Here is a 24,865-nt window from a genome sequence, read left to right as displayed (position 1 = left end):
CCTCGCACTCATCCATGAAGGTGCTTCAGGCCTTCCTACAGAAGATTACCTACTACCATAAATTCATCCTGGGGGTAGCAACATTGACTCACCATTTGTGTGCCCTGTTATGCAAGAATGTTCCATTTTGCTCGAACCCAGATTGCTAATGTATTTTTCAAATGTTGAAATCCAAACTACTCTCAGCACCTCGTTTAGTTATGTTCTGTCTGGACCAGCAAATAATTTTGGTGACTGATGCCTCACAGTATGGCCTTGGAGTGGTCCAAGCACATCAATATGCAGACAGCTCTGAATAACCTGTTGCTTTCGCCTCTAAATCTTTCACTCTGGGGATACTTTCAAGTGGAAAAATGAGACTCTTGCCATAGGCTTTCAAGACATTCAAAGTTTTTTTTTTGGCTCCAAGTTTCATATTATTACTTACCATAAACCTTTGGTTTCCTTGTTTAACCCTCACATTTCCTTGCCTGACAATGCAGCACACCGCCAACGATGCTGAGTGCTGTTCTTGACTTGCTACAGTTATGAAATCCATTTTTGTCCTACATTTAAACATGCCAATGCGGATGCCTTGTCCCACCTACCTGTGGGTCCTGATCCCAACTCTGATCATGAAGAATTGCTTTGCTTCCATCATGATATTGAAACACAGGCTCCAGTCCAGGGTTTCTCAACTAGAAGCTCACGCATAGCAACTGCTGTTACCATCGACCCGGTTCTCCGTCAGGTGGTTCAGTTTGTTCAACAGGGCTGGCCAGGCAAACTGCTGGATCGGGCTTCAGACGCCCTGTGTAACTATGTTTCGTTCAGATATTGGCTCTCTGTTTTTCACACTGTTTTGCTGTTGTCCACAGAAGACCTCTTTCCTATAGTAGTCATTCCTTGCACAATATGGCACAAGGTTCTATGCCTTCTCCATTTTGTGTACTGAACTGCTAGCTAGGAGACATGTTTTTTGGCCAGGGATTCATGGCAAAACTGTCCTTTTTGTCACAGCTTGTGAGCAGTGTGTCTGACAACAGGCAGCTCCCATGGCGTCCCTGTCCCCCTGGCCTGCTTTACACCTGCCATGAGAATGCATTCACATAGATTTTGCAGGTCCCTTCTTGAATTCCTATTGGCTCTTGGTTGTGGATACATTTTCTTGGTTTCCTTACATCTCTGGTGGGCGCTGACGTCAGCTGAGGCCACAATTCATACGCTTTTGAGGGTATTTTCTATTGGGGGGTTGACTTGTACCTTAGTTTCCAATAATGGGCCCCAATTCATTTCTTACACCTTCAAATCGTTTTGTTCCCGTCACAGCATTCATTATATTATGGCTCTGCCATTCCACCACAGTCAAATGGTGAGGTGGAACAAGTAGTGTGTATGTTCAAGCCCCAAATAAAAAAGTTTCTTGTGGATTCGCTGCAAAACAATGTCCTCTGTTTTCTGAATACCTATCACATCACGCCTATCAGGAAATGGAGCCTGGTGGATTTGCTTCACAGCTGGCAGCCACGCACTCTCCTCCACCTTCTGCACCCTGTGCCGCACCTGCTGTGGTTGGGTTGGTCCGCCCACTTCATGCGATGACCGACAGCATGGGCACCAGAGTTTGGTCACTGGCCAAAGTGAATACCAGCCACTGTCATCCGCCACCACAGATGCTGTCTTTGTGACATCCATGCAGCCGAAGGGCTGGTAGCGCGCCACTTTGATCAGTTGTGTCTCCGCTCACTGCCAGAAGCTACTGGTTTTTAGGTGTGGCCTCCGTCCCCGCAGCCCACCCTGCTGCCCTTCACCTCGAGCTTTCCGTCACCTGCTGTGGATGCGTTCCCATCCCATTGGCTGCCTCCTCCACTGTGGCATCCTGGGGTTCCAGCTTCCCGGCACCTGGTACTGGTCCATCTCCCGCCTTGGGTCCATTGCTGCAACCTGTTGTACCAGTCGGGCAAACTCCACCAGCTCGCTCACTATCATCGCCTCAGCCATCATTGCCGGTGGATCCAGCCCCATCTCTTCTGCAGTGGGATCTGCCTGCTGATGATGATGAAGAAATGTCAATGGCACTCTCATCTCCGGTGATGCTGTCAGGCACTGCACGGGCCCATTATCCTCGAGCATGCCCACATTCCTGCACATTCTGGCCCTACGCTCCAATGTCCACCTGGCGCAGTGTCCCAACACCATTGTTGCCATCAGCTGTTGCTGCTCCATATTCAACTCTCATTGGGCTGCCGGCACCTCCTCCATCAGCTGGATGTCCACTTCGCATGAGGGAGAGGTGTGCTGTACCCTGCTACCAGTGCATGTGAGTGTGAAGTGTACCGAATGTAGTGTTGCCCCATGGGTGAATTCAAACCACCAGCCAACTGTATTAGCATGGACTGGCCACTAGAGTCCACTGGTGGGAAGCGTGCACACAGTATGGTCTCCACTGTGTCGTCTACATGCAGCCTGCATCTATAAATGCGCAGAGCAGTGCTGACTGAATCTCTTGTTGTTATTCTAGCATGTATCACTCAGATCAGTATTCTGGGTCTTGTGGAGTCCCATGAGGCTTATTGTTCAGAGGTTATGAATAAAGCCACATTTGAATGACTTGGATCGGTTTTGTATAGTACTCGGTTACTACTCCCATGTATGATATTCTCAATCTGTAAATTCAATGCCTTTAAATAAATAAATAAAATCTGTGGACACATCAATAGTGTATTATAATAATGGAAATTCTTGCATGGAGAAATAAGAATATAACAGAAATGCAACAACTCATGTGTAACAGATATGTGGTGCACGAAAACACACAACAGCATTCATACCAGCTTTTGAGCACTAGCTCTTTTTCTAGCAAAAGTACACTGTCACACGGGCAACCACACAACACCCAAATGCGCACTCCTGTGGCCATGGCAAATAATGTATTACATTTTTTCAATTGCATTTCTCATTAATGAAATCGGCTTTTTCTCGTTTTTCCCAGAAAATCTCACAAATGTAATGTTCTAAGGTGAATTGCCAGAACACGACAACAAATACCCACAATATGCTGACAAAAGACCAAGTTATCATCAGACATGCTGATGGACTGATGTCAGGGGCTGGAGCAGTCTCCCTTTACAGCTGAGGACATACAGAACCCCTGAATATTGCCACATCCATTTTGTTTGACATTTGCTTTTCAATTCTCATATTCTGGTTTAGGTTTCCACTGAATTTTTAAGTATTTGCCAGCATCTTCATTTCATCAGAATTCATGGATTGTCCCACCACTACACAGTGTTCTGTGACTGCCGACTTCATGATTATGCTAAATGTGTGTGTCAATGGTGTTTCATGCAGTGTTCGTCAAGGCTCTGATCATTTGGCCCATGTAAGGGATCCAGTAAACTCCTGGTTTGTGGTAGCTCAAAGCATCTTTTACATTGCCCAGAACTGATCTAATTTTGTTGGGCAGGCAAAAAATGCATCACAACTTACGCTTCTCCATTTGCAAGAAAGGCAGTGGCTCATGAGTTCTATGCCTCCTCATAGCCTGTGTCCCCAATGGCCAGATTGGAAGAAGTTGTTTGTCTGTATGATCATTGCTGCAGAATACTGCTTAGAGGTGTTTTGTGCATCTGATATAGTACGGGCCTTGGGTAACAGTGTCTTGAGAATATCATTTTTTCAGCATTGGTTTGGGGTGATGTTCAGCATGCAGATGCAGGTCCTTATGAGTGGGTTTGTGGTAATACCATGTCCCAGAATGTTATTCACATTCCTCTGACTAATCAATCCAGAAGAGGCAGTTTCTCTCATTTTCTCTTCTAGCATGAGAGCTATGTCGTAATGTCTTGAATTTAGCTGACATAGAAAATACCTTTTTTTGTCTTTCCCATTTTCCCCTGCGGCCAAATTGCAAACATTCCATCACTGTAATGAAAATAATATGTAGGCTTACATGTGGCAGATTTTGGTTTTTCTTCTTCGAAGTGCTCCATATATAGGTTTGCGAGCACATGAGAGTGGGGACTGGCGATCACTACACCATCACACTGTTCATAGAAGTATCCACCAGAGAGAATAGTCACAGAGGTAAGGATGTTCCTAAATAGGAAAGGAAACTATGTTGAGACAACATAAAATAAAAATCAGTTCTGACTTTCAAAACTAAAATAGTGTTTCCTCGGTAATCTTAGTGAAAATGCATAAAACAAACGGATCTGTAGTTGCAGTTCAAAATATATGACCTTCCTTGAATGCAGAAGCTGCATAGCTTTTTTAGCCCTTCCACAAAGTATCGCAGCATCACTAATGTCACAAGCAAGGCAAACTAAACTAATATTTTTAATAAGCTGACAGACGATCCATCGCTTTCTGCAAATTTAGAATTTTTTTATACTTAGGAATGTGGTGAATGAACATGTACACAAGACCTTGAACATACTAGCTCAAGTTAAAAGCTTGAGTTGTTCCTCAGAACACACAAGAACAATGAAACACACAATGTATATAGTTATAATAGAGGGAAACATTCCACGTAGGAAAAATATATCTAAAAACAAAGATGATGTGACTCACCAAATGAAAGTGCTGGCAGGTCGACAGACACACAAACAAACACAAACATACACACAGAATTCAAGCTTTCGCAACAAACTGTTGCCTCATCAGGAAAGAGGGAAGGAGAGGGAAAGACGAAAGGATGTGGATTTTAAGGGAGAGGGTAAGGAGTCATTCCAATCCCGGGAGCGGAAAGACTTACCTTAGGGGGAAAAAAGGACGGGTATACACTCGCGCGCACACACACACATATCCATCCACACATATACAGACACAAGCAGACATATTTAAAGACCTGTCTAAATATGTCTGCTTGTGTCTGTATATGTGTGGATGGATATGTGTGTGTGTGCGCGCGCGAGTGTATACCCGTCTTTCTGCTCCCGGGATTGGACTCCTTACCCTCTCCCTTAAAACCCACATCCTTTCGTCTTTCCCTCTCCTTCCCTCTTTCCTGATGAGGCAACAGTTTGTTGCGAAAGCTTGAATTCTGTGTGTATGTTTGTATTTGTTTGTGTGTCTGTCGACCTGCCAGCACTTTCATTTGGTAAGTCACATCATCTTTGTTTTTAGACACAAGGTATATATCTGTACATCCGAAGAAGGGGGGAGGAGTTGATAAGCTGAGCTACCATGTTGTTCAATTTTTTGCATATATGTGTATCCAGGGATTTTTCAAAGCAAGATCAAAGAAGTTAGCACCCTGTAAACTAGACTGACAGAAGAGAGTTACTCCAAGTCAATGAATCAGGTCACCTGGCAAATTGAGCCTGCCAATGAAAAGACAACATGACAGGAAATTCTGCATCCAAAGGGAAAAGAATGGAGGAAGAAGAACAACATAGAAACATTTCCCTGTTTTCATTAATTTGCATTTGCATTTCATTCCATCCCATCCCATATGCATGTCATATCCCAACTGCCAAGCATTTTACCACATTTTTGGTGTCCACTTTAGGTGCCAACAATGGCATAAACAGAACGTAATTTCCATGGAAATGGGATCGCATGACTTCATATGGGTGCCAAAATGTAATAAATTCAAATTTATAAAGCAAGGAAAAATTAGATTTATTATAATTATACACAAATCATCAAGCAAAGTTCTCAGTGTTAATTTGACTGGGCACAGATATGATTCGATAATTGGGCATGTAGGGTGGGGATTAACCACTTCATCTCACCACATAATGGAATCACCAGCAAGTAAGTGTGGGTGACTAGTGTGATATATCAGAGTAACATGGCAGTCTCCAGATGAGGCGGCATGACATTGTGTGACTTTTGATTGACAGTCTGCAGCTGTCATCTCCACATCTGTAGCATTGAGGGTGACACTCAGAGCAGCTTCACTGATTTCCCTCACTTCCTGCCTAAGAACACTCTATGTAAATCCAATGCAGCTCTATTGTTCTTGCCAGAGTGGCCATTCACTGGGTCCCAGTGCACATGGGGCATCTATTGCCTGCAGTGATTAGAAAGCTGAGGCAGAATGTCATATTTGGAAGTAAAGGTCAGGTGACAAGAACACACTCAGATGCTTAAAGATTCGAACATTGGACCATAAGAAAGACTACTCAACATGAAATGGAACAGAAGATATGACAAAGTGACAACAGATGTCAGGATGAATGTAGGGATCAGATTCAAAGTCTGAAAACTGAGCAGAAAATAGGTTGGCATGCCTTCAGAACACAAAACCACAATGCTCTGTGCAAAACAGCATGTGAATGACTTAGCAAGAAAATCCCTTGAAAGGATCTCCAGTGTGACTCTCAGAATCATCATAGAATAATCCAAAAGAATTCAACACGAACTCAGAATCATCTCCAAAAAGCTCCAAGTGAACTTGGTATGACCAGAAGCAAAACGAACTCAGAATATAGGCTTAAATCATCTCTCAATGAAGACTCAAAAACAACTCACAATGATTGAAAATTTCTGTGTGAACTCAGAATAACCAGAATCAGAATGAACTCAGGATGAAAGCTTAAATGAGCTAGCTGGAACTAAGAATCATCCTGACTGCCCATACTTGGCAGTTTAGTTCCTCTTCTGCCACTTTTGTCTTTCAGAGTGCTGAATTTCTTGTCATATTGTCTTGTTACTGGTGACCTCAGGTTGCAATGTCACCCAATGAATGATTGGCACAGGGTAGTCCCTCCCTGTCAGTTTTGGTCATAGGGTGCCAATCTTTCTGATCTTGCTTCAAAAAGTCGCTGGATGGCGGCTAATAGGGATTACAGGAATGCAGGCAGCATTCTCACACCATCGCTTGCTGTGGTGCCAGCCACTGTTTGTGGCCATTTCCTGAGTGACTTACAGGCCAGATTTTCTAGAGAAAACTGCTAAGAATGTCTCTGTGCTTTTCTCTTTATTGCTGAGGCCTAAGATGGCTGAGGCTTACCACCAGGCCTGTTTGTGAGAAGGTCTGGAAGCCCCTCTCTCGAGTGTCTCAGGTCCTCAGAGCTCAGTGGTGTCCCTCAGACATCTTTCATACTTTAAACAGGACACCCCTTTCTGAGTTAATCAAAAAAACTTGCAAAGCATGCCTGTCCATCTTCTGTAGTTTTTGGTAAAGTCACAATAACAGGGAGACGCTTAACTGAAATCCTTTTGTCCTGAGTGTCAGACTGCAAAGTATTACAGTATCCCCACTCTGCAAACCACTTTGAAGTACATGGCCAAGGGTACTTCCCATTGTATCATATTTTAGGATTTCTTCGCATTCTATTAGTGTACTGTGTGCAGGAAGAATGATTACTTAAATACCTCTATACACAGTGTTATTAGTCTAATCTTGTGTACATAATCTTCATGGGAGTGATACATAGTAGGCTTAGTATATTCCTAGGTTCCTTCAAACTTTGTAAGTAGCCTTTCACGTAATAGTTCTCTTCTGTTTTCAAGTGTCTGCCAATTCAGACATCGTAATGTAATTGGATTGGTAAAAACTCTACTCACCAAGCAGTGGTGGAAGAACACATATATAGAAGGTATTGCATATGTAATACATTTTATGTGTGTGTTCTCCTGTCACCACTTGGTGAGTTGATTTTTTTACCTAACCAATTACATTATATTTTCAAAAATTGATTATTTCAGTTCAGATATCATGTGTGTCAAAAGGCACTTAGTGACTCTTGGTTCTATCTTTCTTTGTATAAGTTTAATATCCCCTGTTAGTCCTATTTATTAAGGGCCTCACACACTTGAACAATATTCTAGAATGCATCACACAAGTGTTTTGTATGCGATCTTCTTTGCAGACTGACTTCATTTTCCCAGTATATTAGCAACGAACCACAGTCTACCACCTACATTACCTACAACTGAGCCAATGTAATCATTTTCTTCCATATTGCCACAAACTGTTGCACCCTTGTACTTGTATGAATTGACTGATTCCAGTTATGACACACTGATACTGTAGTCACAGAATACTACACTTTCACACAATAGAACATTTGGAATGGAATAACTATATGAATTAGGATGGATTACAACTCATCACATAGGGGAGGCACTGGGCAACAAACAGGCATATTTAAAAGAAGACTGTTGGAAAATGTCACCTTTCAGACAAAACCCTTCAACCCCCCCCCCCCACACACACACACACACACAGTGTTGTCTCTAACACTGTGTTGAGAAGCAATCTCAGCTGGAGTTGGTAGTGGAGGAACAGAAGGTTGTTCCAACATATTTATTGTTCCCGTAACCCCCTTGGCCTTGATCTCTGCTAGTTCTCCCACATGCCTCTATCCCCGTTCCAACTCTCACTCCAGCCTCACACACACCTTCTGTACCCCCAGATCACTTGCACAGTCCTTCCCCCTTCTCTACTACCCCCCCCCCCCCCACCCCTCTCCACTGCCCAGATCTCTTGACACTGAACTTAGCAGCCCACCATCCTATCCCCATCACATCTCTGCACACTCCTACAGACAATGTTACAGCACTTTCCCCCAACCCTTTTCCCTGCTATACCTCTCTCTCCCTTCTCCAGACCCCTCCTGTGCCTCCCATTACCCACTCAAACTGAGATTGCTACTCACTGCAGCAGCACCAAAGTGCCTGGGGACAACAGTGACCATGTATATGTGCAAATCTCTGTGTGTGTGTGTGTGTGTGTGTGTGTGTGTGTGTGTGTGTGTGTGTGTGTGTGTGCGCGCGCGTGCGCGCTTCATATAATGAAGAACTTTTGCCAAAAGCTGACACATTTTCAACAGTCTTCTTTCAAATGTGCCTGTGTATCACTCAACATCTATGTGGGGTGGAGCAATCTATCTATAACTTTGTGTTCTGGAAGAGCATATAGTTTTACATTGCAGAATATTTCAAACAAATCATCAATATTTGCTCCACTTTGAAAACTTATCAAGATCTGACTGGATATGTGCGCAGCTTTCTTCAGCGAATACAGTACTTCATTATAGACAACTGCTTCGGCTGCAAAAGTTCTGGTATTTCTTTTTAACATTGTCTGCCAGGTCATTAATATACACTATGAACAGTGGCTGAGTGACCGTAGAAGAATACAGGAAGACTTGACTGAATTTCTATTTGGTGTGATGAATGGTAGCAATGTTCGAATTAGTGTGAGTGGTATGCTGCATGACAGAATCATGTTAATTAAAGCTCTACATATAAGGTTACAAAGCGACATGAAAAGGAAAAAGCACATAATGTCAGTTATAAGGAAGATAAATGGTTTACTTCCGCTTACTGGGAGGTTCTAGGAAAGTGTACCTCAGCTATACAGGAGAGTGGTTTCAGATCACTTGCGGCATGCATCCTTGAGTACTGCTCGAGTGTTTGGGATCTCAACCAGACAAGATTAAACGAAGACATTGAAGCAATTCAGAGGCACACTGCCAGATTTGTTACCGGTAGGTTTGATCAACATGCTAGTATTATGGAAATCCTCCATGCACTCAAATGGGAATCTCTGGAGTTTTGAGAACCAGTATTTATGATACACGGCATAACGATTCTCCTGACACCGACATATATCTCACGTAAGGACCATGAAGAAAAGATACGAAAAATCATGGCTCATACAGAATAACACAGGCAAATGTTTTTCTCTTGTTCCATTTGTGAATACAACAGTAAAGGGAATGACTAGCAGAGGTACAAGGTACACCCTGTCATTCACCATATGGTGACACCCACAGTGTAAATGTAGAACTGCAAGGATCCCAACACACTTTCCTGCTGACCACCTAAAGTTACTTCTACTTCTGTCAACGACTCTCAATCCATAAATTTCAAATCATACCTCGTATGATTGTACTTTCCTTAAAAAGCATTGCTGAGGTATTGAGTCAAATGTTTTTCACAAGTCAAGAAATATTGCAGCTACCTGATTGCCTTGATCCATCACTTTCAGGCTGTCATGGGAGAAAAGCACATGTTGGGTGTTGCATGACTGATGTTTTTAGAATCCATACTTGTTAGCACGGAGGAAACCATTACGGTAGAGATTAATCATTAGGTTTCAGCGCAGAATATTTTCTACAGTAATACAACAGATGGATGTCAGTGATACTGGTAGATAGTTTTATGATTCACTGTGCTCTCTTCAAAGCACTGAGCATTTTTTTTTTTTTTTAAGAGTTTAGAGCATGTTTTGGTTAAAGGAGGAGATGTGGAGAGGTGATTGCTAAATCAGTTGAAAATTGTATTTTGAGTACGATAGGGATCCCTTTAGGGCCTTGATCTATGTACAAGTTTAGTGATTTCTTTTATTGATTGGCGACTCCATGTTGTCTTGTGCACAACGACCAGATAACAGGTATACTTGAAAAAAGAGACAGCATTGGTCGTATATATTTTGCAATAGTAAATATATATATATATATATATATATATATATATATATATATATATATATATATATATATATATATATATATACGACCAATGCTGTCTCTTTTTTCAAGTAGTAGTGATTTCTGCTGTTTCTCAACACCACTGACAGTACCATTCATCTTTGGAGTGATGTGAGAATTAAACTGGTGCAGTACACCTAAAGGAACATTTGAAAATGTAGCTTAGGCTTCGTTTTCTACTTATTGTGCAATAGTCAATCCCTGAGGAGACTAAAAGCACTTCATTATGCTCAACAGATAAGAAAAACTAGTAACATTAGCAAAACAGCCTGGCATATTGTAAACAAAGAATGTGAACATAGAGAAAAACCAGGCTGCAGCAACACTGCATTAGAAGAAAATGGAATACTGTTGCATGAACCAAAGTCTGTATGTGAGGCCTTCATTAAACATTTTAGTAAGGCATGCAGAGAAGAAAAAGATGAATCAGCCCTGAAAATAAACACAGTTAAAATGAGTAATTCATTTTTCCTAAGGAGTGTAACAGAGTTTGAGGTCATTAATATAATCTCAAAACTTGAAGTAAAATCATCTAGTGGCTGGGCTGGGATGAAATATCTTCCACACTACTTAAAGAATGCAAAAATTAGTTAATAAAACCAATAACACATCTAATTAACAATTCAATTGGCCATGGGACCTTTCCAGAGCTTTTAAAAATCATTGAGATACAACCAGTGTATAAAAAGGGGGCTATCACAGACATAAATAACTACTGGCAAATCTCTTTGACTTCAACACTTGGCAAGCTGCTTGAAAGAATAATTCATCAAATGGAATCCATCTGTAAATACAAACTATTGAATAAAACACAACATGCATTTCGAAAAGGACTATCTATAATAACAGCATTAGCAACTTTTTTCCTAGAACTCCTGAACAGGCTGGATGAAGGAAACAAAGTTATAGGGACTTTCCTAGATCTGTCTAAAGCATTCAATTCTGTGAATCATGCAGTACTGTTATCCAAGTTAGAAAATTATGGGATAAGAGGAGTAGCTCTAAAATTACTAAGTTCGTATCTCCGTGATAGAAGACAGTGCACAAAACTTAATTATAAGAATGAAAGTAAAACCCAAACAGTAAAGTCAGCATACACAACTCTCAATTGTGGAGTTCCCCAAGGAAGTATACTGGGACCATTCTTGTTTATAGTATATATTAATGATATAACACAGCCACAAAACTCCAAACTAGTGAACTATGCTGATGATACATCTTTTATTAGCTGGGGCTGTACAGAGGGAGCAGCATTCCAAAGCAACAAAGAGAACTTTGAAATGATCACAGTATATCTAACAGTGAATAAGCTTACACTGAATAAGGACAAGACTGTAGTAATAAAGCTCTTGCTACATTTTAATAATACTCATACTCAATCACTTTCTACAGTTGAAACATCTGACAAACATATGTTTTTAGGCATATTGATTGATGAACATCTCACTTGGAAAGAGCATATCAGCTCCACCTGTAAAAAGGTTTCTAGTAATATTTACCTACTACAAGATCTTGTAAATATAGTAGCTCCCCTTGTCCTTAAACAAGTGTATTATGGGTTAATACACTCACATCTGCAATATGGAATCGAGGTCTGGGGTGGGGCACCCACTGTCTATATGGATCGCGTTTTCAGGCCTCAAAAGAGAGCAATTAGGATAATTGCTAATATAAGCAAATGCAGGGACTATTTCAAAAATTATAAATTACTTACTGTTTACTCATTGTATGTATTTAAGACCATAATGTTTGTAAAAGAGAACGAGGAAAATAGTGTAAAGAACAGTAACACCCATAATTACAATACTCGAGCCAAAAGTGACTATCGTAGGATACGGACTAACAAGAAAGCTACAGACCACAGTCCATATGTAACTGGGAGACAATTCTATAATAAGTTGCCAAAAAATATAAAGCAACTCCAAGGCAATCTTTTCAAGGGCAAGTTGAAAATTTTGTTAATAGAAAGATTTTTATACTCATTAAAAGAATTCTGAGCTGCAGTACTGTTAGTTTATTCTTTTACATACTGCAGTATATTAGTGGTGGTATTGTTATAATTGGCTAACTGATGTATATAACCATTATATGTATGGAGTGATATATAATGTGCTAATGTGTTTATAACATTATTGCATGGAATGATATACAATGTGCAATGGTATCAGTTTCTACTGGCTACTTACATTCATTGCAATACATTCAGTTACTGCTCCAAGCACTGACAATATGCATGTCTTCCTGTATTTTTAATGACATTCTTAAATATGACCATCAAACAAAACTGTGTTTGCTACAAATGCTACCTGCAAGCTCAATTATAATCCATTCATTATAAGAATAAACCTGATATAAACAAACACAAATGCGATGATTGGTCAAAAGCCGTAGCACATATACACTGGTGTTGTTACGGTCTTGGAAGTAGCTCCTACTTACATATCTTATTACTAAGTTATGTTAAATGAAACTGTAAGATATTCAAACATGTAAACAGTCATCAAAATTTTTCTTAATCACACTTTAGCTAAGCAGTTTTTATTTCAAAAATCATGGACAGCCACAGCCTCTGTAGCATTGTGTTCTGATTGTCACGCTGTTAATTTGCAGTATGAAAATGGCTGAGGCTGCTTTCTGCTTCATAGTGATACACGCATGTGGAATATGGTTAAAAAGTGTCGAGAAACAGGCTGTTCTTAATGTTTCTCATAAATTTATGGAGATAACCGGCTTTGAAGTTTTCCACTGTTATATATACTGCAGTTAAGATACAAACGTTCGTTAAACAAATAGTACAGTCGGTATCATAATGGAATGTGAACCACATGCATGTATTCATGCGTTGGTTCATATCTCCCCAATAGCATTTTTTTTTCTCATTCAATTTGAAATACCTACATCTCGTAATTATAAACCTCATTTTTTATGAATAGTTCATGTCTTCTTGTTTCTAATTACATATTGGACTCTAAATTCCGGTTTCCATTCCAAATACAAATTCTTAATTATCGATGTTTTATGAAAGGCTGTTTATAAAAGTTGTTTAAATTAAGAAATCATAAAAATTTAATTTTGAAGGTAAAAATGAAAAACAAAATCCTCTATATTTGGACTATGTCCATCGTTTTATACCACAGAGGTAGATAAGTACCGTAGAAACATGAAAAAAACCGTTTTCAGAGCGTCGAGCACATCACACAAATGCTGCATTTTTACATTTTCTACTGTACCATTACAGTATGAACCCAACAGAACTGATTTGAAGCCAAGCTGCGAGATTTGGCCTGAAAAGTAACAAAGACTGTTAAGCTGCCAGATGTACTGGAACTAACATATGCAGCTTTTTCGTACGTCACTGGCAGGACTTAGAACAGCTTGTCATAAAAAAAGAAAAAATGCTGTGCCTGGTTGGCTTCGTAGATTCTGTTGTTGGCAGGCTCATTATCAATGTAGCAGGAGACACTTCCAGAACTGAAATGTATTTCTCAGATTCGAATAAGGAAGAAGCTAAGAGATTACCAGACAACTGACTGTAAGTAATACCTTCAGCGGCATCAATATTTAACTATATGGAGAAATCCCTCAATACTCTCTTACGTAACACACAGCTTATGCAAAAAAAAAATTACCCTGTGGTTCAGTCAGGAATTTTCATCATTCTCGTTTTTAATTACAACAGTACGTAAGCTAAAAACGATAACGCGTTGCGATTTTCGCTTAGTCGTCAAAAGAGCATATTGTGGGAGATTTGCAGTATATTATTTCATTCTGCTTAAAAATTAAATGACATTCGAAGCTGTATTGCTCCTCTGCTCGTCTCTTTTTACGTGTGAACTGCAGCTGGTCACGTCACTGCAGGCTAGCTATACCAGCTGACCGGCCAGTGCTGTCCAAGTTAAATGTGCCGGTAAGGCTGTTGCCCCGTAATATCGCTAAGACAATGTGCGTGTAATGCACAGCACAAAACGTACCCTTATTATTGTACTTGACAGTATTCGAGACAGCTTGGCTGCAGTCCCACATGAAACGGAAATCCAATGAGTTTCCAGCAAACTCGGAAGAATACATAGTGCAATGTTTACATCAGGTTTATTCTTATGATGAACGGATGATGATACATACATAGTGGAAAAGAAACAAGGGCACCCACGCAATATTTTGTATGGGCGAGGGAGGGCTAGATCTGGGAATATGGAGTATTATTTAATATTTTGGAAGATGAATGGCAACTTGTATGTAACAGTTCAAAAGTTCCCTTTTAAAAACCTGCATAATATGGACATTTTAATTATTCTCTTGGGGTGCCCTTGGCAATAACAGTATTCCCCCACATTCTTGACATGCTCCAAATACTACTTTTCGCTCTGATGATGTCTTCATGCTGCGTCAGTGCAGTGATGCAGCCCCCGAACCACAGGACACAGAAAAGGTAAGTATGTAACTTGCTGCTCTGCTGGTATGTTGCAGGTAGCAGCTGGAAACTGATTAGCCTGAGACAAACAAATAACAATTGCACTACAGGCTGTGTGACTCTACAATTTACAGTTACTTTTACATACAAAAACACATAAGAAATTTAAGAACCGAACTAAGAAAAATGCAAACAAATGTAAATATGTAACTTGTTCCGATGCTGTCCCAAAGGCAGCAGCTGGGGCCTGACTAGATTGAGATGAACGGTCACTGACCATTCAAGACAAATAAATGACAACTGTACTAGAAACCGTGTGAATCTACACTTTACAGTTACTAAAATGTGAGGTTACACCATGTAAATACAAAAACACACAAGAAATTTCATAGTTACACAAAGAAAAGAATCATAGAAATATTAACTTGCTACTTTGCTGGTGCATCATATGTGGCAGCTGGAACCTGGCTGCCTTTTTCATTATCAAGAATGATTGAAAATACAAAGTGAATTAACAGCAATTGTATATGCTTTTTGAATGCAACATTTGGAACCATCAGTAAAAATGGTGGTACAGTATTTAACCTCATATTATGCATGTTCAGTAGTGATTTACAGAACAGAGGAAGGCATAAGTTACTTATGAGATAGCACTGCAAAAATAACGGCTCCCACTTTTTTTCCCTTTACTCATACTGTTGAAAGTACAATGAAAAGTTTTTGTCTCAATCGACAATACATGAATATCATTCAGTATTATCAATAATTTTAATGCTTTTGGTGTAACGATTGTATAAGAACAGTAAATATAGTTATTCTTACTGCTTGTACGATAGCCAAATCCACAACTTGTTAGATATACTTTCCTCAATAGCTCACAAAGTTAAAATAAAGATCAAAATCAGTGGCCTCTCTCACACCAATTACCGCAGTTCCCACATAACCAAGTTTATAAATAAAAATAAAATACAATCCAATTACTTTTTGCCAAGTCTTGAAGGTAATTTTACTGTCAACTTGGATCCAAACACAGGGTCATCTTTGTCAATGGTGTAGTCGAGCTTAGTACCACTGTCCTTATCTGATATGTCCTTTATTTTAAGTTCTCTTGTGTCAAGAACCTGAAACAAGAAATTACAATTTTTGTCTCAGTTGACAATATATGGATATCATTCGGTAGAATTGAATACTTTAATGCTTTTTGTGTAATGATTGTATAAGAACAACAGTAAATACATTTATTCCACTTTTTTTTCTTCCCAAGTAGGTTTTAATTGACAAAGCAATTACCAATTATTGCTACAGGACTATAGGAAGAAGCAACCAAATATCACACTACTTCTACTACCTGTAAGCAAGATTTACTCCGATTACCAAATCTCTAAATATCCACATAAAAAAGTTTCATGATGTGATATTCTGAAAACCCATTATAAATGCACGTCATTCTAAATGTATTCATTTTTATAAGTATTTTTACAATTCAGAGATTCCTGACTTTGTACGATTTGAGAAGCTTGACTGTGTCTTCTCAGGTATGCCATTGTATCTTGTTTTGCAATTGGTCAAAGATGTAACTGAGAAAAAATGATTTTAATGGAGATTGTCAAAAACAACAGCTATGTAGATATAGAAGTGCATAATCAGAAAGTGCAAAACTAAATAAGATGCTTCCCACACACAAAACTGATAATTTTTTGTATTTGTAAGTGTCATCTTTTATTTAGCTCTTGTAATGGCTTTTACATGGACATATTAGTGATCCAAATATCTGATTCCTAACTGAAAAGTCCTATGTTCAATCTTGGTCTCTCTACAAGCTATTTTGAGCACCTATAGCTGCTACAGGGAAGGGTTCCACTCTCCAAACAGCAATGACAAAAAAAGAGCACAAGGGTGAAAGAGGTGCAAAGTGCCCTCTGTCCTTTGGGTACGGAACTGCCACTAAAAATGGAAGACCTGTCGAAGATCAATGACACGGGGTCTGAAGCAACACAAATTGGTGATAGTGACACTAAGGTCTTTTTTCTGGGCAACAACAGGTTAAATATTAATATTTTAATGTAGTCATAATCTTTATGTTTCATTATATTCATGTGAAGTGTTTTTGCTTTGTTCTGTGGAGCTGATGGGAATTATGACAATGTGGTATCATGTTTTTCCTTTGGAGATGGACCTTCACAGTTTTCAACAACTCTTTCCTTTAACCAATGACCAGCAACTATGAGAAGACAGCAACCACACGGTCAATACAACTAAAAGTCTTTATCAAACAATGGAAAGTCCAGACTGGAATAACAACAATACTATGAAAAAGATAGATTGCTACTCAGCATATAGAGATATAGTGGAGATGCTGAGTCACATACAGGACTGATACATACAGTCACATACAGGACTGAGTCACATGAAAGGACTGTTATACATTTTAGCTTTTGGCCAAAGACATTCTTCCAAAACAGAGAAAACGCACACACATGACCACTGTGTCCAGTTGCTGTGGCCAGAATAAGTGTGTGTTTTCGTTTGGAAGAGGGCCTTTTCATTTTGCCAGCCTATGACTCAACATTATATCTATATGCTGAGTAGCAGCCTATCATTTTCATAATATTGTCATTTATCATAAGGATCAAATAAAAATAATACCTGATCTTTGTAAAACACTCCATAATTTGATGCAAAGAAAATGTTACTAGTCTGTTTGCTGAAAGATGCAGTTCATGTTTCTACTGTACCGATACTAGTCAGTTACTGGCAGTAATTATCTATAAAGAGAACATGGAAAATAAACTGAGACGCAAGATGAATCTGCCAAAAAACTGAAAACAGTCCTACCGAAGCTCAATAAAAAGCAGAAAGGAACTCTGGTTAAAATGTATTATCTGAAATTTATGACATTTGTCATCCAAATATAATGTGTTACATGCAACTTATTGCAAAAAAGAAGTGGCAACAGTCTTAACTGTTGAATAGTTATGCAGTATTTAACATGAAAATAAATAAACCTGAGGGAAAGAAAGAATGCCAAATAACTTACACGGGCTTCAACAAAGGACTTCCCGGAAACAGCTACATATTATTTATTCAGATATGAGCTGTCATGGTACATGATGTCAAATTATGTCTGATTACGAAGAGCATGAGCACTTGGTAATGAGACTTATAATCTTGAAAGTAGTTGAGAGTAAATAAATAAATAAATAAATAAATAAATAAATAAAGCATAGCTTTCAAAGCTTTCTTTCCTGAAAAGTTATCAGCTAGGGACTCACAAAATTTTCTGTACAAATGGAGAAGACTGCGAAGTATTCAAGACAATTTTTTTTTTACAATCATGTTGTGATTCCCTGTGGCTTATAACATTGTTGTTTCTAGTAAAAATACTTATCTATTTTGCACTGCATAAATGAACATAATAAGAATGCACATATAACTTTTTAATGGCAATAATAACCAAATATAACCAAAAGACTAATTACTCCAACATGTATCTACAAATTTTATGCAGTTTACATTTCACTGTGTCCCTTACAGCAACGTATTACTCCCTCCCCAGAGAAAACGCTGAGATATTTCTTCAGGAAGTGCACTGCACATCCAGCATGACAGAACATATGGCTCATTGGGTTCACTGATGACACTCTGGAGTTTTGGTGGCTGGAACTGAATGTTATTTGGAGCTGGCACAGATGATCTGGAATCCACATTCTTCAGTAGGAAGGCTGGCTCGAGTCTGCCAATGGAGATCCTCTTCTGATCCTGAGACGTTTCAATATCAAGGTGTCTTTCAGCACGTGAATGTACCAGATATGGTATATTGTAGATTGGTTGTAGAGGGTTTTTCTCTGTGCACCATGTCTTACAAATAAACGTGAAGAGATCATGAGTTCATGATGGATGAAGACAGACTTTGTAGCATGATGTCGAACATTAATCAGTTTAAGCGACACCATGTGGCATTTCATGTTCAAAATGAAAGTTGGAATGTCACACTCCACAGGTGTAGGATTCAAGAAATCAGATGGAAGTCTAGTTGTCATGCGGTAACCCATTTCTACAAAGGTAATGTTATATTCTGGAATCACACTGGTGTCGAGACCCATTAAAATTGTTGATAAGTTATCAACACAGTCACTGAAGAAATAGGTAAAAGTATTCCCCAAGAAAGTCTGTTAACAAATTTTCAAGAACCAGCTTTAAATGATTACTCTAGGAATATACTACAACTCCCTGCTTATCACTCACATAGGGATTTTGAGGACAAGATTAGAATAATTACTGCATGCACAACAGCATTCAAACACTCATTTGTCCCACACTCTATACATGAATGGAATAGGAAGAAACCCTAATAACTGGTACAAAGGGATGCACCCTCTGCCATGCATCTCACAGTGGTTCGCAGAGTATAGATGTAGATACAACCGTTTTACACAATGTATCTGCAAAGAAACAAAAGTGATATCCAACATAAAAGGGGATGTTCACCATTTTCCATGCAAAACTGATGTCTAGCATACGCAAGGGGCAGCAGTAAATAGATTAATTTGTAAAATGAGCAGTCAAACTTTTCACTTTCTGGAATTACTCTGTTCTGCAGTCTGTGGGCTTGGCAAGTCTTTGCCAATCATGTAATAACCTATCCTTCCTAATCCCACCTCACCGCTTTAAATTAATGGAAGGAATGTTGTGCACCCAATGAAAATGTAAACTCTTGTGTGCAAAGTGGTGTTCTTTGAAAATAATTAAAAAACACAGGAAAGTTGGTGAATACTTAAACTACTACCAACAGAAGCATACAGAAGTAGATCACACCACCCCTCGCTTCAGAAACAACGGACACCTTCTTATGGGGTGGAGTGGGGTAGGACTTGACATGTTATTGAAGCCAAGCTGAGAGAGACCCATTGCTATCAGTAGCAAGGGCAGCAATTACAATGCATGATCTAAGAATTCATTTGGAATTCACTAACACATCCAGACTATATGCTAATTAATGAGATTGCAGATAAAATCTAATTATGGTTTATATACTGAAAGAGACATTCACATATACGAAAATGTGTTACCGTGTTACATATAGTTGGGATAGTTGAAAAGCAGTGCACTATCCTCTGTACAGTACTTTTCTCTCTCGTTGGTGATTGGCTTGTGCTGCCAAATTGTAATAATTTACCCCCACCATCCACCATAAGACTCTTGGATTTGTTTCATTCTTAGCAATAAACAAATTATTCCACATGTCTTTTCTATAATGCTGCACAGAACTGCAATGTTTTGCCTTTTGGCAAGTTGGAAGAATGCATTTACTGTAAAGTGCTTGACAGTTGCCAACAAGTTCATTGATTTTGATGAATGTTGTCATATTTTAAGGACACAGTTCAAGATCTACAAAACAGTTATGCACTAACACATCATCACAAATAATTCATTTATTAGTAATGCAAACAGTTTCTTAATTCCATAATGAATATCCACTCTGCAGCAGAGTGTGCACTGATTTGAAACTGAGAGTACAGGTTATGAGTCATACAGTTGTAGTTTACTTTCATCATGTAATGTAATTACTCCAGAAAAGGCACTATAATTCCATTAGTTATCTTCTCTGCTAAAACAAGTGACACAGACTGGGCAGAAATGACCCTACAATAAGTTTCTGAGTGGCTCCATGCTTTTGATATTACTTTAAAGCCTAGAAATGCCATGTGGTTTTGCATCTTAATATTTTATAATTAATTTGTATATTACTGTTGCACTCAAGATTCTAATCTTACAGTTATTTAGATTTTGCAATAGAATGTGGTGATCAATAACTGAAATATACCACAATATTTATTAATATTTCATTTCAAAAGGAAACAACTGCTGACTGTTGACTTGCCAGCTCTATGTGTATGCTGTGAATAATTAAGAAGGCCACAATCTCCTAAAATACATTTATAAAACATAGCAGTTAATAAAATTAATGAATAAATAAAGCAATTAATGACCAACCAGGAGATGAGCATCATCTTTCTTCTTCTCAGTGGTCAAGTTCACTTCTCCTATCAAGACTTTGCGTTCAAAATCAATAGTTAGTGAGACATCTAAATGAGAGACGGCAACTTCATCTGAAAAAAGGGGAAGTGAATAAATAAATATAGAAATACATAAATAAAAACTGACTTGACTGAGTTCTTGTTGAAGTGTTATAAATAAGTTTTGAGACAAGCAAAAAAGTAAATTTTACTGTGTAATAAACATAACTTAATTGAGTGATACCTAAGTCACTCCAACAAAGAATTATAAGTTAATGTCACGGCCATGTTCAGGGATGTCGTAATAGTGAGCTTGTGATTTATATTACCTAGTAACTACTTTATCAAGATACAGGGAGATTTGTGTAGTTATGTGTGACTTGTGCCAAAGATGCACAATATAACAGTGTTTTCAAATATAGATTAAAATTGCTTCTTCTTCAAAACTCCATTCACATAGAAATAAATTCGTATTTTATAGCTCTCTGTGAGACTGTTCAATTGACGCCTTCCACTTCATAACAGTTACCATCAATATGATCTACAGAACAACTAACTAAACTTTCAAAGCAAACAGAAACACCACTTATGGATTAGGCACCAGGCCTGTTTCAACTAGCCAACAGCTGCCTACAAGGCAGTGGCAGTACGAGGACGCGATCTATGATCATGGGACATGGGCAGTTTGCCAATCCCTCCAGCCATGACTGCCAGTAGATGAATCTTGATGGTGCAACTGCTGCTTTATTCAAGCAGTGTCCGATTCCACCCGTCTGCTTTGACACATGACATCATCAATATGGCTATTCTAAGCGTCTCCAATATGACTACATACACAGGGCAACGAACCCGAAAATACGTGTAAATAAGACAATAACATCTCTCTCCTATAACACAATCAAGCTAAAATGACAACTGTAGGAAAATGGGGGTTTTTGGGAGGGGATAAGTTAGTATAATAGTAAAAAAACACACCATGATCTCAAAAAACACAAAATGATGGAAAAAAAAATTACAAAATCTACAGGAATCTGACGATAGCTAAACACCAATGTGTAAAGCAAAAACTACGGAAATTGGAATCAGATATTTCCCTTGACCACAGCTGACATTACCAAAACACCAACACCTATGCAGAAAACTACAAAAATAGAATCGGTCATTTTCCTTTATCTATATAGGTTAACCATTGCAACTGATACGAAAAAAACAACACCTACAACTACGAAAAATCAAAACCAAAACACCTCACTCACTCCCTCTCTCTCTCTCTCTCTCTCTCTCTCTCTCTCTCTCTCACACACACACACACACACACACACACACACACACACACACACACACACACACACACCACATGCGCACACACAGAGGGCACCATCAAACACAACAAGACGACATCTACAAACACAACCAACTCATAAACTTTGGACCTTAATGATGTCACACGACACAAAACCCTTACGCCATGTGTCAAAGCAGACAGGTGGAATCGGACACTTCCGTTAACCCAATTGGTCTCACAAGGCTGAGTTGATTCCATTCCAGAACTCCTTACCTCAGAAAAAAATCTGACGGGGTACCACAAAATCAACCCCGGTCTTACCACACCAAAGGCTACAACACTAATCATTCATCTGCAGTTTAATTCTACGATTATAACAGTCACTTGTGACTTCTTTCATCTCCAGCCGTGATTTATTAATGTGATAAATTCCAAGTTGCACCATGTTTCGCAGTGCATGTAAAACTGTAGGTCCTCCTACATATTGCTGGGTACATTATTCTTTGCAAGTAACATGAAAAGCATGAAGCTGCAAGTCTTTGTCATGGAAGTGCTCCCAGGTATTCTACTGGAGTTAACTGAATTATTCACCAGGAAGACCAGACATAACACAAAGTGTTTTAGGAAATGCCAATCAACTTACCATTAGCAATCAACTGATCTAGATCACCTGTTCATTAGTAATATTGTTTATTTTGACTTAGGAGAAAGGGATATCTACACTCTTGCTGACGTTCATGTTCACACTGAGCAGGTTTTTAATGTTAGCTTTATATAGAGCACTGATAGTGCTGCAAGTTACAGAAATATTTAGTACGAAATACAGTCAGCACTAGATAAAAATAGCAGCTGAGTAACGTGGAATGTGATTTATTCATCTCATATATACAAATATAGTAAACATATCAAGATTTATAACAAAAAAATTTATTTAATTTACATACAAATAGTTTACATTTTATATACATTCCTGAGGTTACAAGCAAATCACCGAAAAAAACCTCGATCACCTAAAAAGGACCTTTAATGGAACTTACATAAATCTGAAGCAACACCAGTTTGAAAACTTGTACATAATACCAATGACTCTTCCCAAGCAGTCTGTTTCACGGCACCTAATAAAGACTCATGTTGATGTTCACAGTGCATCTGTCGGAATATTGTATGTGTGATATACAACTAGTTATAGAAAGTTGTGTTTGTGAAAAAAGTGTTTGAAGCACTCTAGGCAAAATGAAATGTCTACCGTTGCTATAACATTGCTGGTATAATACCCAATGGACGAAGCAATACAGTTATACGATTTTAACATTACGCCTACACTGCAAGAGGCATTGAATTTAAATCTGAGGTTGTGCTACGTGATGCTGCACTGTAGACACGTTAAACTAACAATACTTCGTATAAAAATAATGTCATGGTTCCAGTTAAACAAAAACAAAAAAAAATAGAAAAAATTGGCCGATCTAATATTTACGAGTAAAAATATACTTCACATCAACAAACCCGAAATATTTATTGCTAAAAACATAGGCATGAGCGTGTCATTTTATTCATATAATGAAGCAGTTCTTAAAATGTTGCTGTTGTACAGTTCTCTTCAGAGTATGGCTTATAGTAATTCATATTAAGGATGATATTCAAACCTACCGGGATTGGAGTAGGAATTAGGATCTCCCGAACTAAGTCCTTCCTTCGTCATTTTGGTTAAGCTGACGTTAAGTGTCAAATGGTATTTTCCTTTCTTCGTACAGCAACACCTATCATCAGCAGCCACAATTTAAGCCCCTTATCACATTTAAAGGTAACAACAGGTGTTGGCAACTACTGATACGCGTCTCGTATCTCATAGATTCCGTGATAAGAAACTTGTTTGTTTCTCCTGCAGTTTCCCACAGTCAACGGGCATGTGAGTTGCGATTATGTTCAAACCGCTTTCACAGCCACGGACGCATAGACGTGGTCTATGCAACAATGTCTCTGCGCAGATATCTGCGCAAAAGTCTGTGCATGCAATAGATCGCTGCAAATGTGATGTCAACACATGAACACACGTTGCAACTACTGCTCGCCCGCCATCTGTAGGCATAGAAACGAAATTCCAGTGGTAGGCGCCTACACTCAAAGTAACCTCAAAGCTTATGTCATTTATTCAGAAGTGGAGGCACTTATATAACGGTTTGTGTTCGCAACCTGTGTTGCAAAAATTATTATTCCCGAGTCAGAAACATCCAAATTTACAGTAGCCACACACACACACACACACACATATATATATATATATATATATATATATATATATATATATATATATATATACCAAGTACTTTACAACCTCGAAGGCGCTTGGCGTGGCTTGCAGGAGATAATTATTCGTGCAAGATGTAAGGTACAAAGGGCCCTGAAGCATGTGGCTTGTGGTTTGTCCTTGTCCACAATCACAGGACGTGTCTTCTGTTATGAAGCCCCATCTCTTCAGGTTGTCTCTGGATCATCCAACTCCTGATTGTAATCTGTTTAAAGATTTCCACACCAACCAGCTTTCATAGTGTCTAGGTGGTAGTTCTTCAGCTTCTGTCAACCATCCGCGCAGGTGAGGCGTCGACTTCTTCCATAACTCCACCTTTCCCTTCTCTGGTGAAATGGTGAGCTTCTTGGATGTCCTCAGGAAGCTCTTCTGCGAATTCAGCCATTGCTGTGGTGGATTATGTCCATTCTGTGG

At 38.9% G+C, this 24,865-nt stretch overlaps 1 protein-coding gene across 1 annotated transcript in view; it reads right to left on the bottom strand.

The window, feature by feature from the left end:
* The window catches only part of LOC126262798 (leukotriene A-4 hydrolase), a 104,731-nt gene extending 80,555 nt beyond the window's left edge, over positions 1–24,176 (bottom strand). The window contains exons 1-3 of the mRNA XM_049959623.1: positions 23,794–24,176; positions 20,836–20,951; positions 15,823–15,962 (exon numbers count right to left, since the gene is read on the bottom strand). Coding sequence (XP_049815580.1) covers positions 15,823–15,962; positions 20,836–20,951; positions 23,794–23,845 — 308 coding nt within the window. The 5' untranslated portion in view covers positions 23,846–24,176. The remainder of the gene's footprint in view (positions 1–15,822; positions 15,963–20,835; positions 20,952–23,793) is intronic.
* Positions 24,177–24,865: the final 689 nt, after the last annotated feature.

This window comes from Schistocerca nitens, chromosome 6 (assembly GCF_023898315.1).
Source record: "Schistocerca nitens isolate TAMUIC-IGC-003100 chromosome 6, iqSchNite1.1, whole genome shotgun sequence".
Classification (NCBI taxonomy): Eukaryota; Metazoa; Arthropoda; class Insecta; order Orthoptera; family Acrididae; genus Schistocerca; species Schistocerca nitens.
Note: the sequence above shows the minus strand (reverse complement) of the source record. Positions and strands in the feature narration are given on the sequence as shown.